Source organism: Rhinolophus hipposideros, assembly GCF_964194185.1.
Source record: "Rhinolophus hipposideros genome assembly, chromosome: 10".
Taxonomy (NCBI): domain Eukaryota; kingdom Metazoa; phylum Chordata; class Mammalia; order Chiroptera; family Rhinolophidae; genus Rhinolophus; species Rhinolophus hipposideros.
Window position 1 is genome coordinate 34405638 of NC_138056.1, and position 27904 is coordinate 34433541.

The 27904-nt window shown below is 49.6% G+C and overlaps 1 protein-coding gene across 2 annotated transcripts in view; it reads left to right on the forward strand.

Annotated features, from left to right (window-relative positions):
• PTPN5 (protein tyrosine phosphatase non-receptor type 5) overlaps positions 1-27904 on the forward strand; it is a 53726-nt gene that overhangs the window by 19979 nt on the left and 5843 nt on the right. For both annotated transcript variants that reach the window (XM_081063898.1, XM_081063897.1), the window contains exons 3-8: positions 19136-19329; positions 19847-19954; positions 20193-20270; positions 20758-20999; positions 22224-22413; positions 24784-24868. In XM_081063898.1, the coding sequence (XP_080920024.1) occupies positions 19136-19329; positions 19847-19954; positions 20193-20270; positions 20758-20999; positions 22224-22413; positions 24784-24868 (897 nt within the window). The remainder of the gene's footprint in view (positions 1-19135; positions 19330-19846; positions 19955-20192; positions 20271-20757; positions 21000-22223; positions 22414-24783; positions 24869-27904) is intronic.

The window sequence follows — 27904 nt, forward strand, 5'->3', positions numbered from 1 at the left end:
TGTAGCTTATCAGAAACCTCATGATTGGCAAGGAACCTTAAGATGGAGTTTTCAATGGCATTCTTTCAGGTAGACATTTAAAACAACTAGGTATGCCTCTAAAGCAGGGGTGTCCAAACTTTTTTCAACATTTTTCACCAAGGGCCATATGCGGTAAAATACACAAACAGCCGGGCCACTCACTCCAGGTGAAGTACGTATTGGCTCCCCTGGTTTATTTAAGTAAACTAAATATATTTTTGGAGTTTGCTGTGGGCCAATTAACAATGGATTGCGGGCCGCAGTTGGCCCGCGGGCCGCAGTTTGGACACCCCTGCTCTAAAGTGATGACTCTTTAAAATAAGTGGTTATTTTCTTCACACCATGAGCCATTGCCCCAGCTACTGCGGAAGCTCCTCAGGCGGCAAGGTAAGCATGGAATGCAATTCACACCTTATCCAGTAGGGGCCGTTGCTCAAAACACTGGTCTAGGGTGGATGCCACCACTGCCCAGGAGTCGATGGTGAGGACTGGAAACAACTAGCTTGAAGAAAAGAGTTCTCCAAAGGGATGTGAGAGCTGTCTGCGACTATCTGAAAGGCTGCTTTGTGACGGAGGCAGCCGATTCATTCTGTGTGTATCTTAGGAAGATGGCCTAAACCCAATGCATAGAAATTAAAGAGTGGCCTGTTGGCCCACGGGATGCAGAACTTTTCTTTCTGACTCTAAAAGTGGTCCAGTCACAGAACTTGATAATTTTAAGAGGAAGAAAATGAATGTTCCATCACTAGAGGCATTCAGCTATTTTCTGGATAGACATTGAAGAGGAAATTGCCACAATGGGTGGGAGGTCAAGATGACATCAAAAGTCCCTGTCAACTCTTGAACAGTTCTGTGATTCAGATGTGAGTCATAGAATTCGGAGGTGATTCTACCACCAGGGATGGCCCCAGAGATTGGTGTGGTGTAGAGGAGAAAGAGCACGGGGTTTGGCCTTTGAGTCTGGCTGTTCCATTTACAGGCTGTGTGTTAACCGTGCTGGGCCTTTAGTATCTCATTGGTAAATGCAAACAACAACAATATGAATGTTTATCTTCACAAGGATTAAATAAATGTAATCACATACTTATTCAACAAATATTTATTGAAAGCCTACTGTTCTATACTAGGTTCTATACTGGGTGCTAGGAATAATAGTGGTAGCTAAAGCAGACATAGTCCCTTTCTTGCTTTGAGTTGCTTCTGGAAAAGGGGGTGAAGCCACAGCAGAGAGGCTCAGCATGTTTAATCCTACCCCTCTCTCCCATTCCTCCCTGAGAGCCAGCCACCCATGTAGAATGGTAGAGGAGCCTCGGTCATCTCCACTAGAGCTGGCATACCGCCTTCCTCATGCTATGTACTGTTTCCCGTGCTTTTACACGTATAGCTCATGCAGTCCTCTCCATTCACCTAGGAAGCTAATGTCATTTGCTATCCCTATCATATAGTTGAGAAAGGCCCAGGGAGGGTAGGGAGTCTGTCCAGGTCACTTACCTGCTGTTTCCTAGAGTGAGCATTTACGGCAGGCAGTCTCTCTCCAGAGCTCATACTCCTGGCCACTACTCCATCCTGTCTCCGTGGTCACCGTGGAGCCTCCATCATCTTCTGGCATCTTGCAGATTAAGGCAAGAAGAGCTAAGGTGTGTCTGTCCCCAGGGAGGAGTTTGGAGGAGGTGGCAGCTCACACACCTGCCAGTGTCCCAGAGGCCGGGCAAGTTGTGTGCCCCTCTCGTCTCCCACGATGCCATCTTGAAATGATATTCAAGTAACTTTTTGTCTGTTTCTTCTATGGAAGCATAAGCTCTGTGAAGGCACATACCTCTCCATTTTATCCTCTATGTCCAGCATTCATACACTCATCTCTTAATCCATTCACTGGCTATTCATCCAGCGCCCGCTGAGCACTCCTGTAAGCACTGGAGACTCAACAATGCACCAGACTGAGAAAATTTCCACCCTCATAGAACGGTATTGTGTACTGGCTCAGAGCAAGGACTCTGGACCAGGTTTGGAACCACCACTCGCCATTGGGGTGATCATGGCAAGCTACTTAACCTCTCTGTGCCGCCCATTCACAAAAATGACAAGAATAATATTCACTGCCACATAAAGTTGTTGGAGGATTAAATGAATGAAAAGAGAGCTTAGAACAGGGTCTGGTCCATAGCAAGCGCTGCACAGGCATTTGCTATGAAGGGAAAGATAGACAAAATAAGTAAAATACTGGGGGTGCCAGAAACATGTATACACATTTTAAAAGATGTTATCTATGTCTTACTTTCCGAAGTTGAATTGAATCACGGTCGCAATGTGTAGTATGACTTTTGCTCAAAAGGTGGCGTTAATCAAATGAATGTTAGCATCACCATGCAACAGGCAGGACAATCAAAGAAAATGGCAGAAACACGATTGTCATTCGAGGAGCGCAAGACCATTTTGAAGTGGTATTTGAAATTCAAGAACATTGTGGAAATACAGCGACAGTGGAGCCATGAGTGTGCAACAGAACCTCCAATACACCTAACAATTGCGTGTATTCATGATAAGTTTGAGACTCATGGCACCGTGTGAAGAAACTGAAACGGCATGCGCAGCGATACGAGTGGACACTGGTCGGTATTGCTCAAGCAGTAGTTTGCCATCATCAGAAGTATCTGGACACTGGTGGTAACCACTTTGAGCACCTCTTGTAATTGCAGAAGTCAAACGTGACTTGTATTCATCTTTTGTTATCGGTACATATTGAGTATTTTTTTTTTTTAATACAGTTTTTTTCCTGTCTTACAATGTGTATTCGTTTTGGGTTTTTTTTTTTTGGCACCCTCTATATGTAGTGTAATAAGTACTATGGAGAAAATTAAGGCCAAGAAGCGGGGGGTGGGAAAGGACTGGAGGGAGGTTTGGCATTGTAAAGAGAGTGGTTCTGGAACCTGGTAAGGAGCAGATTTCCATAAATATTTGTCAGCTGAAACCACTCACCTGAACTGCAACATGGACATAAAAGGAGCTGGAGGTACAAAGGCTAGGTGAATTGAGGTGCTGAGCCTTCAGAATGAGGCTATGGGCACTGCAAGCAATTGCATAATAATGGTATAAAAATACAGCCCTCAAGTAACCTTACCCCCTCCCAGCTGTCTTTCCTGCTGGGCAAGATGAGAGCAAGGCAGAGTGAGGGCCGGCAATGTCTGGGTGACTCATTCATTCCCACATGTACCACCAGGCTGGGGCAACATGACCAACATTTCCAGCCACAGTTACCTGGACCGGAGCCAATGCCGAGCAGGTCACATGGTCCTCCCAGATTGAGATTTCTGGGTGAAAACATCCTCAGGCATTGCCAACATGCCAGGCAATTCCCAGCTGCCCCAGGGGCAGGCATGCTTGCTCACACCCCTGGGGCACTCCACGCATGTGCTCATACACTCGTATGTGTTCTCATTTGTTACCGCCTCGTGCTACATACGCACGAGCACGTACCCACATGCAGTTACCCAGGCACGTGCCCTGTCTCTCTGTTTCACAGAGCCCTGCGAGACACACACCCACCCGCAGGTGCACACACCTGGTAGTCTTCTTCCTCTTGCACACTCAGGCTCTCTTAGCTCCATCACTCCATCCTCGCACCCCCACACACCCTTTCACCGTACATGCTTTCAGAGATAAACAGACTTGCTTGCGCTCTCATTCCCTCTTTAAGTTCTTTTCTCTCCTGCAATCATGCCCCTTCTCCCGCACACATACAGACAGGCAGGCACACTCCTTCCCTCCTGTTCTCGGCCCTGTTCCCAGGCCCTCCATTACATGCGGTTCCTGGTACTGTAGCAGGCCCTGGGTGTGTACCCAGCTGCCTTCTCCACTCCGTGCACACGCGCACGTTTCTTTTTCTTCTCCTCTCATGCACACTTTTTCGCATGGTCACCCTCCTTGTCTTCTCTTTCATTCCCCCTTGCTTGCTCACTTACTTGCTCACAGTCACCCAAACACATTTATACATTCCTGCTCACACTCCCCCTCTTCCACGCGTAGGTGTTCACATTTGCAAGAAACCAGGCAACCCTGCTGATGCTGGGCCTCCGCTCCTTCCCCAGCCAGCACCAGTTGGGGCCTAGCTTGGGACCAGCAGTTTCTTCAGGGGTACAGCGCAGAGAAAGGAAGGAAGTAAATAAGGCAACCGTAGGTGCTAGTGATCGCACGACATCAACAAGTGTTGCTCTGTGTCTCCAGTAGGCAGATGCATGGGTGAGCCTGCTCCTAACATGTGCAGGGACCGAGGCCAGACTACCGATGGGGCCCCTAGTGGTGCATCAACGCTCTGCTCAGGCCTACACTGCCAGGGCCCTTATGTTCATGCACGTGGGCCTGTCGTGTGTCCAAGTGCTCACTCCACCCCTATAGCTGCTCTTTGGCCACCCCTCAAACCTAAAGATCCCCAAGCAGGAGGCCATGTCCACCTTCCGAAGGTACACCTGTACCCAAGCAGGCTTCAGGCCTACTCCAAGCAGGGAGCTCTGGAGCCCTAGTAGCCGGAGCACAGCCTGGAAAGAGGAGTGTGGCTGTGCCTCCTGCATCCTGTGGACGTCTTACCCCACAGGAAATGGCACAGCCAGAGAAGAGGGCGCGTAGGGCCCAGGTCGACGGACAACACTGCTCTTGGGAACAAGCTGCTCCCTACAGCTGGCAGCTGGCTGGAGCTATGATGTCACTGCCATCCTGAGATTTCAGTATGTCATGATTAGCTGGTTCTATGCAAAGTTGTGAGTCGACACCGAGGCCTGAGTAGACCATTGCCCATTTGGTAGGAGCAGCTGGCCTCTTGGGCCAGTGACTCTGATACCCACTCCCACCTCAGTCCCAGTGACTTTTCCTAACTCTCCACCAGCCTTAGTCTCTGTATCATCATGGTTATCAAGTGGACCCCCTTCTGAGGGGGGACGAGATCTAGGTAGGTCTCAGCAAGAGGCCACTGCCCATTATGGGTGGTGTCTTAGAAAAGGTCTGTATTGAGGAAACCTTTGTTGTTCTAATCCTGCAACGATTAGGCCATCAGGGAGGGTAGGCCATAGCTTTCACGGCATGGATAAGATCTTAGGCCAGAAGCTATCAAGGGCCACTTGAAAAGGCAGCCTGACCCTTTTATTGATTTGACAGCTTTTTACTGAGCGTCCACTCAGAGCCAGGCACTGGTGATACAGTGAAGGGCAAGACAGACCTAGACCTGGTCCCTGCTTTCAAGGAAGACAGGACTCCATGGAAGGGTGCCGTAGTAATGTAACCATGTCTTGGGGCAAGCTGGCTGGGGGGCGGGCCATGGAAGGCTTCCTGGAAGAAATGGCCTTTAAACTGTGACCTGAAAGATGAGTAGGGTCCTGGTTCGTGTCTCTAGGAACTGGCTATCAGAGCACTTCAGGGAACAAGTCAGCCTCATGATGGGCCTTGTCCCCATCGGCTAACCCTTGTTCTCACAAAACCACCCAGTCTGGTGCCTAGTACTTGTTCAAACTAGTCTGGGAGCAGGTACAGGAGCCCAGATGGACAAATAAATGTAGAGAAGACAGACCTGGATATAGTATTATTACTGAGATGTTACTTGTGTCTGTCAGCACTCAGGCTTTTCTTTCTTTCCTAATGGGTGGTTTTGTTTTCACTCAGGACTTTGAATGCATTTAGGAGTGTTTATTGTGGATGATGGTATAATAACTTGTCTTTGACTTGAGTCTTTGAAACGAAAATTAAGGAAAAACAAAACACTATTTGGATGTGCTAAGAACCCTAAGTGGATAGCATTCTGTAAAACCATTGTATTGAGAAGAGAAATATCCAGCCAGGTAGGTACTCACTGGTCAGCTATGGTATAGGTTTACGATTTTCAGACACCAGAACAAATATGGAGGTAGGGGCCAGGTGGCTGGATCTTGGGGTGCTGTGAGGAGGCAGACAGAACTGGGTTCAAATCCCAGCTCTGCCACAGACCAGCAGCCTGACCTTGGGTAAATTATCTGACTACTTTGTGCTCCACACTCTTCACTCTAAAATGAAGGTGATATAATATGATGAGATCTTCAGAGATTTTGTGAGGAGTAAGTGTGTTGATGCACGTGAAGTGCTTATTACCCAGTACTTGATAAATGGTAGGTCATAATGATGGCGATGAGTGTGCCAGGATATGGAGTGTGAACAGAGAAAGCCTTGCGTGTTCCCAGAGCCCCGGCATCAAGTCCCAGGCCAGTCCTTCAGCAGTGGAGTGGATGGTTAGCTTTATGGACCTTTCCTGGTCCCTGCCACAGGCATGGGACCTCACAGAACCAGCACAGACACATGCAGGACTGTTGTCTACTTGCAAAGTCAGATGGGAAGAGGGGCCAGAGTTATAGAGGAACTCATCCATTTTCCTTCACTAGAATAGAAACAGTTCTGATAATTCTAGGGAGATACCTGGATGTGTGAGGAGACTGAAACGAGAGTCTGCAACCGGAAGAAAAGCCGTCTGGTCCAGTCCCCTGCCTCCACACAGTTTGATGCTAAAGCCCATTCAGACAAATGGGTATCCATCATATTCGTGAGACGTGCAGTGATAGATGCTGTCACCTTCCTCTTTGGCCTGGCCAGGGACTAATCACCCCAGCTCTCAGGAAGTTCTTTATACCTTAAAAAAGAAAAAACAAACAAACAAAACAAACCCTTCATCTTTCCATGTAAACTTATTTCTCCTTTTCAGGTTTCAGCACCTTCTATGTCTATCTGTTGCTATCTAATAAACTGCCTTAAAACTTAGTGGCTTAAAACAGCAATCATTTTATCTGCTCATGATTCAGAGGGTTGTGCAGGGCTCAGCTGGCTGGCTCTTTGGTTCTGTGTGGCACCCACTGAGGTCATTCCCTCAGCTGTATCTGCCCGGTGCTGAGCTGGGATGAGGTCCAAAAGAGCTTCTCTTACATGTGAGGGGCCTCAATGTTCCTCCACTTGGCCTATCTCTCCATGCAGCTAACTTGGACTTCCCCCCAGCATGGTGGTCTCGAGGTAGTCAGACTTCTTATATGGCAGCTGATTTCCAAAAAAGGAGCATTCCAAGAGAGCATTCCAACAGGGGCAAAAACAGAAGCTTCTGGTCTCTGAAAGCCCAGCCTCTGAAGTAACATGGCATGCCTTCACCACAGTTATTGACTAAAGCCTGTCATAGGGCCAGCGCAGATTCAAGGGGAGGGAAATCAATTGCACCTTCTGACAGGAGGAGTACGGAGAATCAGTGGCCATCTTGAATCCACCAAAGTACCCTCCTTGTAAGTTTTCACATACCCCCTAATACTAGCTTCTTCCTCCCCTAAATCTTCCTTCCTTCAGCCTCCATCTCATGTGGCATTCTTTCCTCCAACCCCCAGCTTTCCATTATTTAAACTACTCGCCCTTTGTAATTTAAATCTGCAGTGAGCATAGCTGTATGCAGGCCCACCCCTAACATTCATAGGGCCTATATATGCTATGTCTGTGTCTAAACAGTTAATTAAGAGTTAGAAAGCAAGCTAACAAGCTTTAAATGAAATGTATTCTGTCCTTCTCCCTTGACAAATATTCCCTTGTAAGGAGCTTGAAAGCCAGATTCAGATTTAGAATTCTGACTCCGCAGAGTTCTGCACCAAAATATGGAACCGAAGGACAGCCAGTCCCCAGCCGTCCCTGGCTCTGTCCACCATCACAAGGGCTCTCGTGCACATTTTTGCGGATGGGTACCCCAGCCCACACATCCAAGCTCCAAACACACCTTCTGCAGAGTCACTCCGAGAGACCAGTCCTAGGGATGCGAACACAAGCACAGTAATCGGGGAAGAGGACCACACAGGCCCAGGAATCAGGCTCAGGACTATCTTGGCAAGGAAATCTGTGTTGCCCAGTATGTGGTCTAAAAGGGGGAATGTCCCTTTGGCTCCATGAACTTCTCACCGTGCGGAGGAGCATGCCTGTGAAGGGTTGAAGCAGGGTCCCTCTAACGTGTGAGGCCACTGTGACAGACATTTTCTGCACAGTGCTCCCCGGTGCGTCCCTGGACACTTGGCCTACCAGCTCCCCCAAGCAATGGGCCTGCCGATACCTCCGCAACCCCCACCCCACCACAGACAGCAGGGAAGGGCACCACAGCTTTCTTTCCCCCTTAGGGACTGGGTGAGAATTTCTTGGAGCAGAACGACCAGTTTCCAGATTTTTCTATTTCCCAGACCTGTTCCAGGAGAGGATCTGGAAGAAGCTAGAGCAGAGAAAACCAGAAGAAAGGTGGTGTGGGTAGAGGCTGGGAAGATAAGGGGGGCCCAGAGCATGCTGGGCCTTTATTGTTGGCCAGGGCGAGAATTTTGGTTTTTATCCTAAGAACAAGCGGAAGCCACTGAATTAAACTAAAGCTGGGGCTCCGATTTTTTTAAGGCAGCAGTGGGTCTTCAGCACTAGAAGGGCCCTGAACCACCCTGTGTCGCACTCTGAATTGACAGTAGGCCTCTAAAGCCTATGGAGGCAGTGAGATGCCCAGGATCAAACAGTCCACTGGAGGCAGAGCTGAACTGCCTGCCCTCAGTCCTCGTGACACTTTGCCTACATTATGAGGCTCCCCAGTTGTAGAGGACCATCTGAGGGTTGCAGCCTCTGGAGGCTTGGGATTTGTTGGCACTACTGTCCTGGGGGGGTCTCTGGTCACTCTTGCTCACCTCCTATCACCTAGACTCTCCTAGACGTCTGAGAACACTTTGTTAGGACCCACTAAAGAACCCCAAGGCAGGATCCAGCCTTCTTCTGCCATGGGGCCTCCAACCTTTGATCCCCTCTGTGAAACTTCCCATGCTGCCTTAATGGGCAAGAACTGAGCCAGAAGGTTAAAGACATGCGTGCCGATGCTGGTTCTTATTCTCTGGACCTCAGTTTCCTCATCTGTGAAATGGGAGGGTGGAACCAGATGCACTCTCAAGTCGTCCCTTCCTTCCCATGCATTTGTGTTTAAGTCTTGCCCCGGGGCCTCTCTGTCAGTTCTTTCAGTTCTCAGCATGGGGCCGGGGGATGCTGCACCCTCAGAGTTTCATTGACCCTTTCACCCTTGTATTTCTGGGCCTCCGCTCCAGAGAGGCACAAAGAACTGAGTCTTTGTTTGCAACAACAAAGCTGTTTGGTTCTATTTCAGATAGAACCATTTTATTATATCCCATCCAGAGAGTACTTGAGTTGCGTTTTGTTTTGAAAGCTTGTTAGCATTCCGGATTTAATTAACTGGCAGAGACAAAACTGCCCCACTTGCACCACCCCCATTCCATGCCCATTCTATCCACCACCCCAGTTGCCAGTCAGCAGCCTCAAAGCCCCTACCCATGTGTGGGCGGGGACCCATTGTCCTCCTGGAGGGCCCACCTGGCAGATGAAAGGGAAGTTCTTACTGCTGCCTCTCTCTCAGCTCCCATCTCCTGCACCCCTACCCTCTCCTGTCTACATTCTGCCTACTGTTTACTGAGCATTCACCCGTGCAGGGCACCAGGCTAAGCCCTTGGAATGCTTTACCTTATGGTATCCTCAAAATCCAAGAGACAAGCTATAGTATATCTGTTGTGGAGAGGACAGATTAAGTCACTTACCCAAGGTCACATAGGTAGTAAATGGCAATGCCAGGCCTCAAACCGAAGTCTGTGTGACTCCAAAGCTTTTACTTTGAGCTACTACAGACAGCTGCCTGTCTGGAAATAAAGCCATTTGTGGGGATAGCAAGAGCTGCGGTAGAGATTTGTAGGGTCAGATCCTAGAGATATTTCTTGTTACTTGGAAATCTGCCTGCCCATAGCATCCACATACAGGTCTTGCCTGTTGACGTACCCTCTTTCCTCTCAGGTGTCTGCAACCACATTCAGCCCCCTTGCCTACCAGCCCCCAGGCTGCCCATCTCCAGACTAAGCATCAGATACCCTCAGTTCCCAGACGTCTTCCCATCACCTTGGTCGCAGTCTTGCTTTTCTCTGCCCCCCGCCCCCACCGCATGCCGGAATGTGATAGGCTGTGCCAAGGGGAGAAGGCCTGTCTGTCCCCTTTGTCCTAGAATGGGCTGAAGCTCCTTCTCAGGCTTACTTCCCCCAATAGGAAGAGGAAGAAACAGCGAAGGCCCAGGCTGGGGTGTGCAGCTAGGTCTTATTTTCAGGGAAACACGGTAATAAATGGTGAGCACCCATGTTCTATTCCGGAATCCTCTGATGCCAAATCAGTTTCCTTTCCCATGCTATCCTGCCTACCTGGGGAATGCAAGATAAATAAGACTTGGGCCCTGCCCCCGGCCCGTTTACCATCCAAAGGGAGCAAACACGTACTGCCAGCCCAGATCCTTGCTGTGTCCTCCTGTGGGTGTGCCCGCTGCGTTACGGACCTGTAGGACTGAGTATCCTGAGTATCCAGAGGGACTGTGGGAAGCCTGTGCAGATCCTCAGAGCTCCACACCCACCATCACTTGGCCTTTGCCCGGAGCGGCTAGAAATTTTTCACCAGGGCTCTTCTCAAAATTCCTGGGAGTCGGTGGACATCAGTGCTGAGACACAAAACATCCCTAGGGCAGAGAGCTGGTGTTCTGTAAATGTGTGCCAGATGAAAACACTGGGGAAACTTCTCTCACCCCAACACATCCCCTCTGACTCCCAGTTTACCTGCGGTGCACCCCCCAAAAGGGAACAGAAAATGGGGCCACCACCCAGCCTGTCCCAGTAAGAATGGAGACCACAGCAGGGCCCATGCCCAGCAAGGCCTAGCTATCCCTCAGAAACCAGGGGAGTGCTGACAAGTGTGATGACTGCGATGGCAGAAATGGCTGATTGGGCCTATTCATTCTAGACTCTGAAACTGAGTTTCCCTGGCAGTACCTCCCTTGGTTCTGCATTCAGGACCTACCCAAGCAAAACTTCAAAATAGGCCTGGTCAGCCTGCCTCACCCCCTCTCGTGGGTTGCCAGGTCTTTCTGTGGAATAGCAGAGAGATCATGGACTGTGGAGTCCAACAGACCTGGGTTCATATCCCAGTTCTGCCACTTCCTGGCTCTGTGACCCTGGACAAGTGACTTAACCTCTCTGTGCCTCTACGGCTCCACAAGTGAGACTGGACAATAAAGTCAACCCACGGTGTGGTTATGGGTATTAAATAATGAGCATAAGGCTTTTGATGTGGCTGGCTCAGAGCTGGCAGAGTAGGAGCATGATAGAGGATAAATCTTCCCTGCTGGTTAACCCCCTCATAGGTGGAAGCTGTTAGAAAACCGCTCAGGCTTCCTCCTCATCCCACCCACACTTCCCTCCATCCCCACAGTAAGATAAGAGCAATAATCCTATACACAAGTATCCAAGTCTAATGGTGGGATTTCAGACACAGTGATCAGCTGTGGAGTCCAGCGCCTTCTCCCAGATAGATGACACCGGACTTCTGAAACATTGAGAGGTGGGAGTGTTGGAGATTTCTTAAAGATGATGTGGAGTGGAGAGCAGAATACCTGAGGTAGTCTCATCTAGTGTGTTGGTTAATGGAATGGGCTCTGGAGACAGACTGCCTGAGTTCTAGTCTTAGCTTACCCATTTATTAGCTGACGTTGGCCAAGGAACTTGACTTCCCTGTGCCTCAGTTTCTTCATCTGTAAAATGGGAGTAAGAGTAGCACTTACCTCCCAGGATTGTTGTAAGGATTACATGTGTTAATATGTGTAAAACATTTAGAGCAGTGCCCAGCACATGGTAAGTACTCTTTCTGTGTTAGCTAATAGTGGTGACAGTAGCAGCCAGCATCCTGGCTCTGCTATTGGCTGGCTGTTGACCTTGAGCAAGCCGCTTCCTATCTCTGGGCCTCAGTTTCCTCATCTGAGAAATTAGCATACTAGATCAGAAGCCCCTCAGGGCCTGTCAGGCTCTGACACTCAGTGGTTCTAGAAGCTGGTCAGGACTGAGTATGATGTTTGTTAGTCAGGGTCCCCTGTGACTTAGGTGGGCATGGCTGGGAGGTCACCCTGGCCATGTTAGGGAAGACTCCCTCCTCATGGAAACAGGAACAGGCCGAGCCAGGCTTCTGCTCCAGTTCCGGTGAGCTAGCAGCTGGGAGCTCCAAGGATGAGTCACTGACAGGAGCAGCCACGGGTTCTCCAGTTCAGGAGCCCCAGGGCACACAGCTGCAGAGTTTAATGGTGGGATTTGAGTGCTGTGTGAAAGGAGAAGGATCATAGTGTTTCCACATGCCCCAGGTAAATCTGAAAACCATTTGCCTGCAGGCCCTACCCAAGTCCCTAGAGCTTTGGCCTGGGATACTGAGCTCCTACCTTCCTGAACCTCTTCCCTCTCTTCCTCCATCTTTCCCTCCCTCTCTTTTTACCTCCCTCCCTCCCTTCCTCCCAAACTCTCACCATCTCCCGGCCTTTGCTGCAGTGACCCTTTCCTGAAAAGCAGTGTGGCAAAATGGAAAGATCACTTGGTGTCAGGGAGCTCTGGGTTCCAATGTCAGGTCCGCACTTCTGGCAAGCCACTTAACCTCGCTAAGCCTCAATGTCCTTGTCTGGAAAACCCCCTTCACCCTGCGCAAGAGGCAAGCGCCTGAGGAGCTGGTGCGCTGTGAAATCACTGTCAGCAGGCTGCCTCTGAGTCAGGGTTTCATGCGTGGCAAAGCAGCTACCTCGCTGTGAACTATTGAAAAGCCAGCCCTTGACACAAGCAGCCGCCTCTCACCGACAAAACGGGGCTGCTGATGATAATATCTACCTCACAGGGCTGCCGAGAGAAGCAAATGCAACTGCGTGTGCAGAAACGCTTTGGGAACTGCACAGAGCCTGCCCAGCAAGGTGGCATTGTCATTCCCAAAACAAGACAGCGACTGGAAGTGTGGGCAGGGCAAGGACAAGATTTGGCGTCATCTCTAGGAATGGGACCGGAGGCAAACAGGACAGGTGGGCCCAGGATGCAGTGGTCCGTGTAGCAGGGACTGCTTTGAGCCTGATCCAGTGCTAGGCAAAGTATGTAATTGGTGCTCAATACATGTGTGTTGGACTCACACATAAAAGAGCAGAGACTGAAGTCAGCGCAGTTCTCCACCTCCCCCACCTTCCACCACTTTCTACTCCCTGTTGCTGAGATCAGGGGTTCTTAACCAAGAACCCCTCCAAAATTGTATGCAGAATATAGTGTGTGTTCGAAAATATATCTTCCTGAGTAAAGAAATGTTCGATTTCTGCCCAGAAAAGCTTTTAAATAAACCCTGCTCTGAAAGGTGGGCAGCTACCAGACACTTAGTCAGTACCCCACCGTTGGATTTATCTGGCCCCGGGGCTGCCAGGTACCCTATGGATTTAAAACAAAACAAAACAAAACAACAGCCTCCACCTTTGTCTCTGAGGTGTGCATACAGGGCTCCACCAGCCTGCAGTTTTTCTTTCTTGCATGTTAGTTAACCTGCCACCTTTCATATGCAAAAGTGATGGTCATACATCATCAGGGGCCTGACTTCTGAGTGGCTGTCCTATATGACTGGGTGAGTCTCGCAGAGCTAGGCACACTCTTTCAATCTCTTTCACATGTCCCACTATGTGCATTTAGGTGAGACAGGTGGGAATCAGGGCCCCCGAACCTGCGAATATTAACTAGGCCTCCTGGTATCTAAACTTAGAATGGTGATCTCTTTTTAAAAATATTTTTCTCACTACAAATAAATATATATGTATGTGTATATACATATACCAGGGGTGCCAAAAAAATGTATACATATGACTTGTATTCATCTTTTGTTATCAGTATATATTGAGTATTACAATTTTACTACAGTTTTTTTTCCTTTCTTAAAATGTGTATACGTTTTTTTGGCCCCTCTGTATATTTATACTTATGTATATGTATAAATGTGTGCGTGTATTTGAGGAAATCTAGAATACATAAACAATGAAAAAAAATCACCTCTAATCTCACCCTCCTTCAAAGAACTGTTGTTACCGTATTTCCCCAAAAATAAGACCTAACCAGAAAATAATCCCTAACATGATTTTTCAGGATGCTTGTAATATGAGCTCTGCACCAAAAATAAGCCCCAGTTAAAATCGTCAGCCAGACAGACGCATTTAGTACATTCGTTGCAACACACAACAGACATATTGAATTATAAAATAATAATGTTAATATATAATTAAATATAAATAAATAATATTGGCATTAATACTTAAAATAAATGGTAATATAAATTACAATTATTTGTAAATACTCAAGCAGGCACTTTTGGATGAGAGGTAAACGCCTATGTAAACAGATGAACTCGAGACTTATTGCCGAATGACCAATCAGAGTACAGACACAACGCATGAATAACGTGCACACTTGATAATGAACAGACATTATTGTGTCTAATATGAATCTTCATAATTCAATACGTCGTGTGTTGAATTAAGACGTACTTAATACACTCGTGTGAAATAAAGAAACGTTTTCTGAATTTTGGTGCCAGCAATTTTTCATCGCTTTTGTGTGGGCCATCATTCTTAACTGTCATCATTTTTGTTGCCACTCCTGTCTCGTAAGTCTTCAGTTAACACTTGATTTAATGGTACATTTAAAAGGAATAATATTTTTACCCCCAGACAAGATGAGTGCAAAAAGAAAGAGCTATTCTATCGAGTACAAGAAAGGAATTGTGGAGGACTCCAGGGGCAAGAATCTTACGGTTTTCTGCAAAGAGAAGAAGTTGGATCTCCAAATGGTCTGAAAATGGCGATCAGAGTGCGATAACCTCAGTCAACAGGTAGACGAGGGAAATACTAAGAAGCGCAAGTGTGGATCAGGTCGGCAACCATTATTTCCTGAGCTGCAAGACATCATCTGTGAATGGATTGCTGACAGGAGAGCAAAGTCTTTGCTTGTGCGCAGGGCTGATATTCAAGGATTTGCCCTTGCAATGGCACCACAGTTAGAAATATCTCCAGAAGAAATCAAAGCATCACAACACTGGCTGGATGGCTTCCTTCAGTGATATGAACTGTCTCTAAGATGGACAACATTGTTCAAGCTGGAAGATACTGAAGTTATTAAACATGCACTTGTATTCAAGTCCTTTGTTGATGGCATCGACTTTTCTAAATATCAACATGATTGCTATGGATGAAACTGCAGTGTTTATGGGCCAAGGATCTCAAACAATCACAGGGATGCCTTGTCAATCTCCATTCCCTCCACTGGTTACAAAAGTGCACGTGTTACCTGTATTTTGGCAATTTGTCTGGATGGAAAGAAAGCCCCACCTCTAACCATCACTAAGGGCAAGAAAGATAAGGTTGAACGTATTTCAGGCATTTATGTTCTTGAAACCGAAAAAGCCTGGTGCACATATGCAGTTATAAGGAAGCAGGTCGATTTAATGCTGCCACTTGTTTTGTGAGGTGGCCAAAGAGGTCTGCTAGTCGGGAATCAGCCAGCACTCATCGCAGTAAAGACATGAAGAACTTCCTTACAGAAAAAAGAAGAGATCAAATAATGATTCCCTCAGGAATGACTGCCTATCTCCAGACTCTTGATATTGCAATAAACAAGCCATTCAAGGACCATTTGCACCTGTAAATCAGTGACTACATTGAAAATAGAATGGAGAGAAATCAGCGTGGAAACTTTGTGAAGCCCAGCCTGCAAGAGGTCGTGACTTGGGTGAGGAATTCATGGGATAAAATCACTGACAGCTGTGTTGCCTACTAGCAGGCTACATGGGCAAGAAGTGCTCATTTAAAGAGAGCTCTATTGCTGGACATGAGAGATTGGGGCCAATGGTTCTACAGGAAATGGCGTCGCAAGATATTGAAGCCAGAATTTGGGATTTGGAAAGTTATGACGATGTTTCAGAAGAAGATGACATGACTGTATTTGAATAAATGTAGATTGTTGTACATGAAAAAATAAGACATCCCCTGAAAATAAGCCCTAATGCATCTTTTGGAGCAAAAATTAATATAAGACCCAGTCTTATTTTCAGGGAAATACGGTAATACCTGGCTTCTCTTCTTCCCACATACTGTGAATGACATTTATGGAGCACTTACTATGTACCAGGCATACGCTGTGCTACATGCTTTCCAAGCATGATCTCATGTTAACCTCTTCTCCTAACATCAAGTATTCTCTACCTTTTTATACGCACATTTATACTTCCTTAAATTTTAAGGCCAAGGATATCATACTGTTTTGTAACCATGACTTTCTCACTACATAGCATCGAAATTTCTTTCCATGTTATTAAATATTCATCTACAGAGTCATTTATAACAGCGACATGATGTTTTATTGCAGGCAAGTTCCGTGCTTCTCAGACTGGGGTACGTGTACCCCTGAGGGCGAAGCCACAGGATAAATGTAGCACATTTTCCTGAAGCATAAATTTGATTCAAAGCTTTGGGAGGGAAAAAAATAACACCTTATTTTAATCTCAAAACAGTACAGACATACCATAGTATAGAACAAAGAGTACCCATGAATTTTTAAAACAAAGTAGCCAAGTTCAAGATTGTGTGAGCTTGCTGTTTTTCCCCCAAAACCCAAGTACCCCTGTCCTCTGAGGATGGCAAGAACATCTGAGAAGAACTGAGTTCTAGTTCAAGCCCCTCTTTTTAAGGCAACTGCGAGCCAGGGAGAAGGGATTGTCCAAAGCCCACAGTGTGTGTGTGTGTTGCAGAGCCAAACCCCTGGGCCTGTGACCCCTGGGCCTGTACCCCTCCCAGCTTTCTGTATTTGGTAGCATTGTGGACTACTTATTTGGAGGGTGTGGGTGGAGACCTTGCTACTTGAGTAATCAGCCTTTGCTTATCCAAGTGTAAATTCTTGGCTTCCAATGTGATCCGCCTCTTAGCAGCAGCTTTTGCTTTTTCACCTTGCTCGCCAGGATCTGAACTGTGTGCTGAAGTGGTTAGTAACTGCAGCTTTTATGGGCAAAGGTAGATGCCCTCCCCCAGCTCCCTTGGACTCCACCAGCACTTAGATTTTTCACTTAATGTACTATATTGTAAACATGTATCCGCTGGTCTGTTTTACCCACAAGACTGAGAATCATGTGTAGTCATTATTATAATCTGGAATTTATTGAGCACCCACTAGATGCCCCGTGCTGTGCTGGATCTTTCATCTGTAGTATCTATAGTCTTCACATAGCCTTTCAAAGTACATACGATTATCCTAATTTATCAGTCAGAAAACTAAGAAGATTATCACATCATACACTCAGTTAGTAAGTACTTACTGCAGGTTGACGTGCCAGGACTTGTGTTAGATGCTGTGGACAATCATAATGAACAAAACTGAGACCACTCCTGCCCTTACGAAACTTACAGACGAGTGGGGGAGAGGCTAGTCAACAAATATTTTTACAAACCGTAGTGAGTGTGATGGAGCCCGGAGACTGTCCCACTGCCTCCCTCGGCCACTTAGCTAGCTGACCTGGAAAAAGTCTCTTAACCTCTCTGCACCTCATCCTCATCTTCTGTAACAAGAGGCTAACATACAACTGCATGGGGTACTATGAGGCGTGAGTAAATTAGCACACATAAAGCCCTCAAAGCAGCGTCTTGCCCATTCCAGATATAGTGTTGCTGGTGGTAGGATGAAGGAGAGGCATGGGGGGCTAGGCATATATGACAGGGCAGGGCCTTCTTCCACTGACATCTGATTGCTTTCTACAAGATGAAGAGGAGTTAACGTGGCTAAGTGTTGTTGGGGGGGAGGGGATGTTCCAGGCAGAGGGAAGAGCATGTGCAAAGCACAGAGGGTGGGCTCACCTGAGGCACTGCATGGAGTATGGCTGGCACACAGCGGGTGCGAGCCATACAGGGTCAGCATGTGGGAAGGAGGAGGCTGTGATGGAGATGCACACTGTTGATCCAGAGCATGCGAGAGGCTCGGTACATGTTTGTGGCGAGAGCGAGCAAGCACATGGATAAGCAACTACATTGGCCTCCTGTGGTCCTGGCTGTGGGGGCTCCATTGTTGCCCAGCCAGAAAAGGAGTCCCTTGTCCTACATACACAATGGTGTGTGGCCAGTCCCATCCCCACTGTCAATGGGGTACACGTCCATTTTGCTGCCCCCTCTCTTCTTGACAATGGACTGAAACATGTGGGTTTGGATGGGGACCTTCAACATCTGGGAGTCACCAAGGTGTCTGCTGCTGGAATCCTTCCCTACGCTACAGTCAGGGCCTCAGACCTAAGCCAGTGGTATCAGACTATTCTAGCAGTGGAACCCTGTGTTGAAATAACCTTCGAGGAAACCCAGTGTATGGAACGGGGACAAACGGAGCTTCCATGGTTGAGCCACAAGCATAGGAACTCAGAGCACTTGCTAATGGCTGGTGCACCTTGGAAAATGCTGGGGCTCTAGAAAGCACAGTTAGAAAACCAAGAGTTGAGCCTAACCCCCATTTTCCAGGTGTGGAAACTGAGGCCCAGAAAGGAGGTAGTGCTCCCAAGGTCACACAACTAGGGACAGACGCAGAACTGAATCCCAGGTGTTTGATAGTAATTCTACTACACCAAGATTTTCCTCTGCACCACCCTAGCCGCACCCCACAGCCCCTCGGTGTGGGGTCTTGGGGGGAGGGGCATGTGGCCGTGATCTTGTCAAGTGTCCAGCTTCCAGCCCCAGTCAGGGCACAGAGCAAGAGAGACAAATACCCAGAGGGCAGGCGTGGGTGGGTTATCCAGGTTCACAACCTGGTTATGCCATGTCTTCTCTCTCTCTCTCTCTCTCTCTCTCTCTCTCTCTCTCTCTCTCTCTCTCTCTCTCTCTCTCTCTCTCTCTCCTGTCTTAATTGAGTTTGAGGTGGTTGGTTCTTGTTTCCTTAAGAAATGGAAAAGAATGACGCTACATAAACTCAACGATGTTAACTCCCTGAAAAACCTCCTGCCATTTTAACTCTGTTACTGGAGAAATAAAAGAGAAATAATTTGTCCACCCACACTTAGCTCTTTCTGACAAAGGTAGGTGAATATTGCTTTGCTAATCGAGGGTGAATGCTGGAAGGGGAGCCACGCCGACTGATCCCGGAGTGAGAGGAAGCCACAGCAGCCCCAGAAGGAGCCGTCCGTCGTGGGTCTGCAGGACTCAAGTCACCGGCCTGCTGTCTGCTTTCCACAGGTCTCCCCCAGCCGGTAGTGATGGAGGCGCTGGACCAGGCGGAAGGACTCGCGGACTCGCAGAGAGAGATGCCGCTGCCCCCGCCTCCCTCACCACCCTCAGAGCCAACTCAGAAGCCAACCCCTCAAGGCACCGGCAGCCATTCCCTCACTGTCAGGAGCAGCCTGTGCCTACTGGCTGCCTTCCAGTTCCTGGTAAGGGCACCGCAGGCCTCATGAGGTCCTGGGGATAGTGCGTGTCCAGGGACAGCCTTCCAGTTCCTTTCCGATATTGCTGTCTGGGGATACAGAAAGATGAGGGGCCTTCATGGTGGCCCTCATTGACGCACAGCTGAGCTACAGCCTAGATAGCTAAGCCCTCCTTAACCCCAAAAGCAGGAACACACCCCCCTGACCCCCCACAGCCCCCTGGTCCTGCAGGGGTCTCTCTGAGGACTTCTTGTCTATGGATGCATGTCTGGGAGACTTGCCTTTCTATGTATTCAGCTGGGGTGGAGGGGTCCGCTCTGGGAAGGGCTTTCTCTTGGCTCCCTTCACTTCACTTTTCTCCAGAGAGAGTCCTGAGGCCTTCTCTGGGCACAGGGTACCTCGGCCCTTTCCTCAGCTGCTCGGTGTAGACCTTGGGGGGCCAGGTTGAGGCAGAAGGTGAGCTCTGCAGGGGGGGAAGTGGAGCCGAGGAGCCCGGGCTCCAAACCCGGTCTGCTTGTCCCAGCTTGCCTGCGGGATGCTCTGGCTCAGCGGCTATGGCCCCATCTGGTCATGGAACGCCACAGACCTCTTCTCCTCCTTGCTCGCGCTCCTGGAACAGCTAGGACCCACGGTGAGTAAGCTCGGAGCCCCAGGGTAGGAGGGAGGAGTTGGGGGCCTCCAGTCCCACCAACCCTTGCATGGGGCTTCTCTGAGTTCAGAAGATACTTACTTCCACAGCTCTGAGGCGCTTCTCCCATCTCCCTACCCAAACCTGGACCAAAGTTTTCAGAGCCTTGGTTCTGCCCCTGTTGAAGCAGATGAGATCTCTGCCCCCCCCCCACCTGACCTGTTTGTCTCATGTCCCCCAGGCCTGGCTGGGCATTGGGACCTGGGAAGTTTTCAGTCTGCTGCTGGTCTCTCTGTCTGTGCTGCTCATTACCACCCTGGTAAGGCTCCTCCTGACCCGACTCAGTACTCCCCTCCTCTGACCCTGGGCCTGATCCCCGAAAGCTCTCATCTGACCTACAGACTAGACCTTCTAGGTAGGGGCAAGGACAGGGCATCTGCCTCCTTCAACCAGTTTGTCCAGCCTCGGCTGAGAGGCACTTTCTTTCTCAAAATTGGTTTACAGTGTTCTAGGCCAGGGGGAGGGGCTGAGGCAGGGAGAAGACTGGAGTAGGAACCCCCACACCCCACCAAGAAGCCCTCAATCCACAAGAAACTGCCGGTGGGGGAGGGAGGGGACAGGAAGGATAAGAGGGGGGTGGGGGAGCCTCCCATCTAGGGGAGGGGCAGTGCCTTGCAGACAGCTCCAAGGAGAGCAGGGCTGCTCTAGACATACAAAGGGGCCGGGGACTCAATCCCCTGGACAGCCCATCAGCCAGGGGGCAGCGGCATGGTCCCAGGTCCATGATGCCATATGCCTCCAACTAGGTGTGGCACCTCCTGAGGGCTCCCCCAGAGCCACCCACCCCACTGCCCCCTGAGGACAGGCGCCAGTCGGTGAGCCGCCAGCCCTCCTTCACCTACTCAGAGTGGATGGAGGAGAAGGTCGAGGAGGACTTCCTGGACCTGGACCTGGTCCCCGAGACTCCTGTGTTTGACTGCGTGATGGACATCAAGCCCGAGGCCGACCCCGCCTCACTGACCGTCAAGTCCATGGGTCTGCAGGAGAGGTGGGAGGGGTGGAGGAGGGGTGGGCTCTATGGGCCCTGGAGCTCTCAGCTCCCAATCAGAAGGGCGGAGGCGGGACTCTAACTCGCGGTGCCCAGGACTGAGCCAACCTCATAGCTTGGCCAGTGTAGACACATGCTCTTTAGGTCTGATGCATGTAGATCAGAATGCCCCAACGTGAATGCTAAGAAATACTGTTACTGCACATGAACACATAGGCATACACACGTGTACACACGTGCACACTCACACGTACACTCCTGTGCTCAAGTAAGTTTGGGTAGGTTTCTTTACTGCAAGTCTAGCCAGAGCCTTTAAATTTAACATGCATGTGTTGTGAAGCAACAAGGGAGTAGTGTGTGGCATGCCTCGAAGTCGCTGGACGACAGAACCCTCCTTTAATAGAGTACCTCGCAGCGTTCCACAGAGCACACTTTGGGAAGTGTCGACACCCTCTTTTCAGAGCCCAGTTGGGTAAGCCAGATCACACCAGGTTTGAGTAGCCCACATGATGTCGTAGAAGGAGCCAGAAAATGTAGCTTTTTGTTTCAGCTCTGTCACCCCTTACTGCACAGGCTTGGGCAATTCTCACGCCCTCTCTGGGTATTGGTTTCCCTTTCTACGTTATAATGCCCTTCCTATTGTGTGCCTTTCGACGCTGAACTCGGTAGAGTTGGTCCAGGGTAGACATCCTCGCCACCACTGTGCTGCCCTTAGAACTCCCTCTTTCCCTGACAGCCGAGGGTCCCGGCCTCTCCTGGATGAGATGTCCTTGATTCATTGGCACCCTCATCCCAGCCTACCGGGCCCAGGACCATGATACAGAGGGTCGAGCCCTGCTTCTCTTCTCTAGGCAGGTGCCCTCTCTCTGGGAGCTTCCCGGGGGCCACAGGGCTGGGCAGGGCCTCCGGTAGTGACAGAGGAGAGTCCAGGGGAGGGCTGTGTTGAGGTTGCCTCAGATGGAACCTTTGGAACAGGGGCTCCCAACCCCCCACTCAGTTCGCGACTCCACTGCAGGAAACAGGAAGTGGGGACTTGGGCCTAAGCATTGGAACTGAGACTCGTGCTCCTTATATCAGGGGTGCTGTTACACCCCCACTCCTCTTTGTGGAATCCATCCTGTTCCCACTCCTGATCCCTCCCTCCCTCATCTTCCTGCTCCAAGGCCCCTGGCTGATGCCCCTCCCTGCCCCTAAGACTCACTTCCTCTTTCCTGGTTCTTCCAGGAGGGGCTCCAATGTCTCCCTGACCTTGGACATGTGCACACCGGGCTGCAACGAAGAGGGCTTTGGCTATCTCATGTCACCACGGGAAGAGTCTTCCCGCGAGTACCTGCTCAGCGCCTCTCGCATTCTCCAGGCCAAGGAGCTTCATGAAAAGGCCCTGGACCCCTTCCTGCTACAGGCAGAATTTTTCGTGAGTGCCCTGAGCCAGCCACCCCCTGGCGGTCAGACTTCTGTGCTCGTGTCAGTCACCCGGTACCTAACAAGGCAGTAGAGCGGGGTGCTCAGAACTCAGCATTAAATGCTAAGTTTAAAATAGATTAACGTCATTTCATTATCAGTTCTCCTACTGTCTTGGGCAAGGTGTTTCTCCTCTGGGCCTCAGTTTCCTCATCTGGAAAATGGGGCTAAAATAATGGGGATGTTGCAAGAATTAAAGAGATCACTAATGTGTGCAAAGCGTCCATCCAGGTGATGGGTACACAGCGGCATTCTCATCTTTAGGGCCCAGTACTGTGCTTTGAAAGCCACAGAAAGCCTTTTCTTCTGACTCCTGTTTTCCCACCCTCCTCCTGCCTGACCACCAAACATTGTTCATCCTGCTTTGATGTCTCTCCACCCCTGTGGCTGTAGCTTAAGGTGGTCCTGATCACCTCCTCTCTAATCCTCTGCAACAGCTTCCAGCTGCCTCTTGTAGGCCTTTGAGGGATCCAGGAAATGACACCCCTGTTTTACCTGCCCGAGCACTCAACCAATTAAGAGTTAAGACCTAGGAGATCACAATATCACCTTTATTTTTTGTTGATAAAGGCTAAGGTTAAAACGAAGCTTAGGTATGTAGCAATAGTGAGCTTCCTAATACCAACCCCCAGAATTAACAAACTTTCTACCCACCCCAGGCGGTGCCAGCACACCCTGGGCCTCTCACCCCATGGGGCATCCCTATAATTCTTTCCTGGCAGGAGGGCCCCACGAGGAGGAAGGAAGGGGATGGGCCCAAAAGCCCACTCCTCAATCAAATGCACCCATCAGGTAACGCCCACCTCTGTGGGCATGTTGGATGAAAGGTCATGAGTATTTGAGGAGAGTCCCTCCTGGGAGAGGCCGGGAGGATGGGGAACCGTGTGCCTCCCTCACAACTTCCCTCACTCTAGGCCACTCTGCTCCCTGTCTGGACTGGATGGCTCTCCCCTCTGAGTAGACCCCCACCACCCTGTGACCCACTGCTCCAAATTCTGTAGGACTTGGCATGGCCTGCGTTACCAAGTTGGGCTAGCCCCAGCCACCTGTTTCAGCCTCACATCCCTTGACCCCTGCAGGGACTGTCCACTTCAAAGTGGGCCAGCCCCTGCTGTGTCTTTCTCCTCCAGCATTTCCAGACATCATCCCCAACCCTCCATCCCATCCCCTCCAGAAAGAAAGCCTTCCTGGACCACCCCTCCCTTACTCCTGCTCCGAGTTCCCATTGCCATCACCGCCCCATGAATAAGGGACTTGCGTCCTTTCTGTTATTTCCTGTTCAGTAAATCGCTGTCGATTTTGCCCAGAGAGAAAGGAACACAGCCTGCACACCTACTCCATGGGTGCTTTTACATGTTTTTTATTCTTTTGATTCTCACAACAACCCTAGAAAGTGAATATTAGGATCCTTCTTTTACAAAGTGTATCTTCAATGGGTCCAAACACAGTGAGCACAATAAAACTATATGTGGTCAGGTGCTAAACTATGTGGACAGATAGATGGGGAGTGAAGAGCTGAGAGGCACTGGGGAGTCATCCCACAGGGCATGGGGGGAGGTGAGGCTAGAGGGGAACCTTAAAGGGTGGGCATGATGTGGAGAGTTGAAGAGGGGTGCTCTCTGCAAGTGGCATGCCATGAGCTCAGATCTGCAGGTAAGATGGAGAATGGCATGTTAGTAACAGGAAGAGACCAGCATAACTAAAGTGTGGCTCTCTTGAAAGCAGCCAGTGGTAAAGAAAGGCCAGATCTCAGAAGATCTCACGTTCCAGGCAGAGAAGTTTACCCTTGAAGCCCTGGACACAGAGAGTGACTGGGAGCTCAGAAAATGGCTCCTTCCCTGCTGGGGAATCAGGGAAGGCTTCTTGGAGGAGGTAGCATTTAAGATGGACAGGACATGAGAAGATGAGGATAGGGGGTGGATGTTATCACACAGTAAGTAGCACAACTTTAGGGTCTGAGATGGGGATGTCCAGGGCGAGAACACGGATCAAGAAAGCCACTCAGCGTGGCTGCAGCACAGGCAGTGTGGAAGAAGGCAATAATTGGCCAGGTCGCTTTTTCTCTTGTTCTTCTTTGTTCATGAACCCGTTTATTGAGTGTCTGCTATGTGCCAGACTGGCTGTCGATAAAATGTAGTAATAATAACATTTATTATGCATTCAGCCTGTGTCAGACACTGTTCTGAAATTTTTTTAGGTTCACTAACTCATTTAATAGTAAATGTTTGTTGCATGAATGCATGTACTTACGCCTGCCCCTGGACTCAAACGTCCATGAGCATCAGCCCGCCGCTACTCACACCCCCATGTGGTCCTCCTGCAGGAAATCCCCATGAACTTTGTGGATCCGAAAGAGTATGACATCCCTGGGCTCGTGCGGAAGAACCGGTACAGGACTATCCTGCCCAGTGAGTACTCACTGCCCCAGAGGATGGGGGCGGGCTCACCCTCACCTGGGTGCCCCCTCACCCTGAGGAAGACCTTAATTCCAGAGCTAGGGATGGAGGGTGGGGGTGCACAGTGAAGGGAAATGCCCCCTAGTGAGGGCAGAGGTTAGTTCATTTCTTCACACAGCACTTGGACCCTTGCCCTGGCCAAGTGTTGTGCTGGGCTCTCTGGAAACCCTGAGAGAAAGAGTGATGATAACAGCAGCTCCTACACAGTGCGTGGTGACTGAAAGTGTTTTCACATCCTTTGTCTCTTCAGAGTGGGCAGATTTTAAGGAGAGGAGATTAAGCTCAGAGAGGTTAAGTGGCTCATCCATGGTCACACAGCTTGGAAGTAACAGAACTGTTTCACACTGGGCCTCTGTGACCTCAGAATTGGGCTCTTTTGTCTGCCTCGAGTTTAGTTTGTCCAGAGTGCATCCTGGAACTGGCAGAGCCACCCCACAAGGGAATGAGCTTCCTGTTAGGGAGTAAGCAGCCCGTCAGTCAAGGTGTTCAAGCAAGGCTGTATGAGCAGTCCCCGTCCCCTGGAAGGTCTGATAGGGAGTTTCCCCCTTTAGGGGCAGTTAGACCAGGTGACCTAATGTTTCTCTTTCAGCCCTTGTGTGTCATTTTCAGGTAACTTTAATCAAGCCCCTGTCTGCCTGTCACCTTGCAGAGTTTTGGCCCCAGACCCCAGGGCTAGCTTCATGGGGGGAGAGGGGGTTGTGACTTGTTGAAAGTGAATCCCCACAAACCTATCCTGCTCAGTTCATGGAGTGACGAGGCTTTAAAAAAGCAGTTTGCCATCAGCATTTCCAACAACACGTAAGATGTCATGACTTATTTTTAACTTTTGAAATATCGACTTGTGGTTGCTATGGTTACACAGTCTCTAGGTAATTCCAGTTAAACAAAGCACCATTTAAGGCCAGGATGCACAATTCAGGGCTGCTCACCTCTTGCCTCATCTTGCCCCCCACCCGCCCACCTAGCCCCACCTAGAGGGAGGGGCTCAGGTATGTCAGAACCTGGGCCTTTGCTGGCCACACAGAATGGCCACTGGGGAAGGGCCTCTTGGCACTGGATGGCTGAGAGACCTCGAGCTACCTCCACCTACGTCCTGAGCCTCCAGGCCCCTGAGCCCAACAGCGAATTGATCCTGTGCTCTCTGAGACTGGAATGGGGGCGCTGAGGGGGAGCGGTGACAAGAGGGCAGAAGCACCCTCTCAGATCCAAGACACCCTGAGATTTGTTGTCACATTCATTCTGCACATTTCCTGAGCCCCTGCCCCTGGGGCTGAGAATTCAGACACGAATGAGACACAGACTCTGTGCGTAGGGAGCTCACAGGCTAGTGGGAGAGACAGATCCATGGACAGTTTCAGTACAAAGTGACCCGTAACCCAGCAGGCAGCACCGAGAACAAGATGCAGGGGAGCAATTTCTGTCCATTTGCCACTGTCCCAAGCACCAAAATAGTGCCTGACACATAATAGACATTCTGCACCTATTGGAATGAGTGAATGAATGGGTGAGTGAGTGAGTGTGAATTAATTAATTAATGCATGCATGCATATCTCTCAAATCTAACTCCCCCTCTCCATCCTCACTGCCAAATGACTTTTTCCGGGGGGGTTGGGCCTTCCATGTTTCCCAGTTCCCAGAGGCGCTATTTACATAGACTACATTGACATAATACCCTCTGACCCGTCTCCTGAGTTCACATTCTCCCCTCCTGGCCGTCTTCTACCATTGTCACCAAAATGATGCAAAACAGAAATCCAGTTGTGTCATTCTCCTCCTTACACACTGCCGTGTCACTCTGCAATTCTCGGGTTTAGGTCGAGCCTTACAAGTGTGGTTTATAAGACCCTTCGTCAACAGGTTCCTCTCCAGCTCCTCTCTCATCAGCCCCCACCTGCCCTGTGCACTTGAAACAGGCAGAACAGTGTTCCCTACTTCTTCTACTGGTCCCTCAAACCCAGCCCAGGTACCACCTCTTCTAGGAAGCCTAACCACCCTAGCCAAATCGAGGGGCCCCTCTATTTCCTCATCCCCAGTGATCACGAACCACACACTACTTGTGTGCCTGCCCAATACCCTGGGACAAGGACAGTATCGTGTTTGTTTAGGAGAGTCTGCTCTCAAGCACAGTGCCAGGCTCAGAAGCAGTGCTCAGTAGGGTCAGTAGGACCATTCCCATTCCCACAGTGGTTCTTTAATACCAAAGACCCTGGTGTCTGGCCAGAGGGGGCAGTGCCCACAAGTGAGAAATGTCCCATGCAACACTCCCTGTTGCTCTCTTCTGCTGGTCACCCAGAGCCCCCTTCTGCTTATCCTCACTCCTCTCCTTACCCTCGCTCTTCTCCACTCCTGATACCCCCACCACCCCTGTCCACAGAGCTGCCCCACCCCCACTCCCAAATCAGCTACCAAAACTTCAGGCACTGGGGCTGGGGCAGAGGAGAGCGGAGGCTTGTACCGTTTCTCCTGCCGGGTGTGGGATCATTCTTTTCACCTGTTAACTTACACCTGCTATGTAAGTTATGGCACGTGTACAGTGTTTTCTGTTATACAGTGTTTTCTGTATGCTGGGCCAAGTTACTGATCTAAGAATTAGGTAACGTTCACTCTTTTAATCTTTACAAGATGAGTGAGGTTGTAATGCAAGAAATGTTCCCACTTTACAGATAAGGCACAGAGGGAGAGGAAGTAAATGGCCCATGTTGCCACTACTAGTAAGTCAGAGACAGACTTGAACCCAGACTTGAACGCCACTGCTGGCTCAGCAGTGTAGACTCTTACCCACTTCCCTATGCTGCCTTTGAGATCCCCATGTTGTACATGCCGGAAGTTCCTTTAGTCCAGCCTCCTTATAGAGGAGAGAAACCGAGGCCCAGGGAAGAAGGGATAAGAGTGAGCTGGCGACAAAGTTAGACCACAACCAGGACCGCGAGGTCCCCAGCCAGCTTCCTGCCCACCCCACACACTGTTCCCATCTCAATCCCAGCCTCT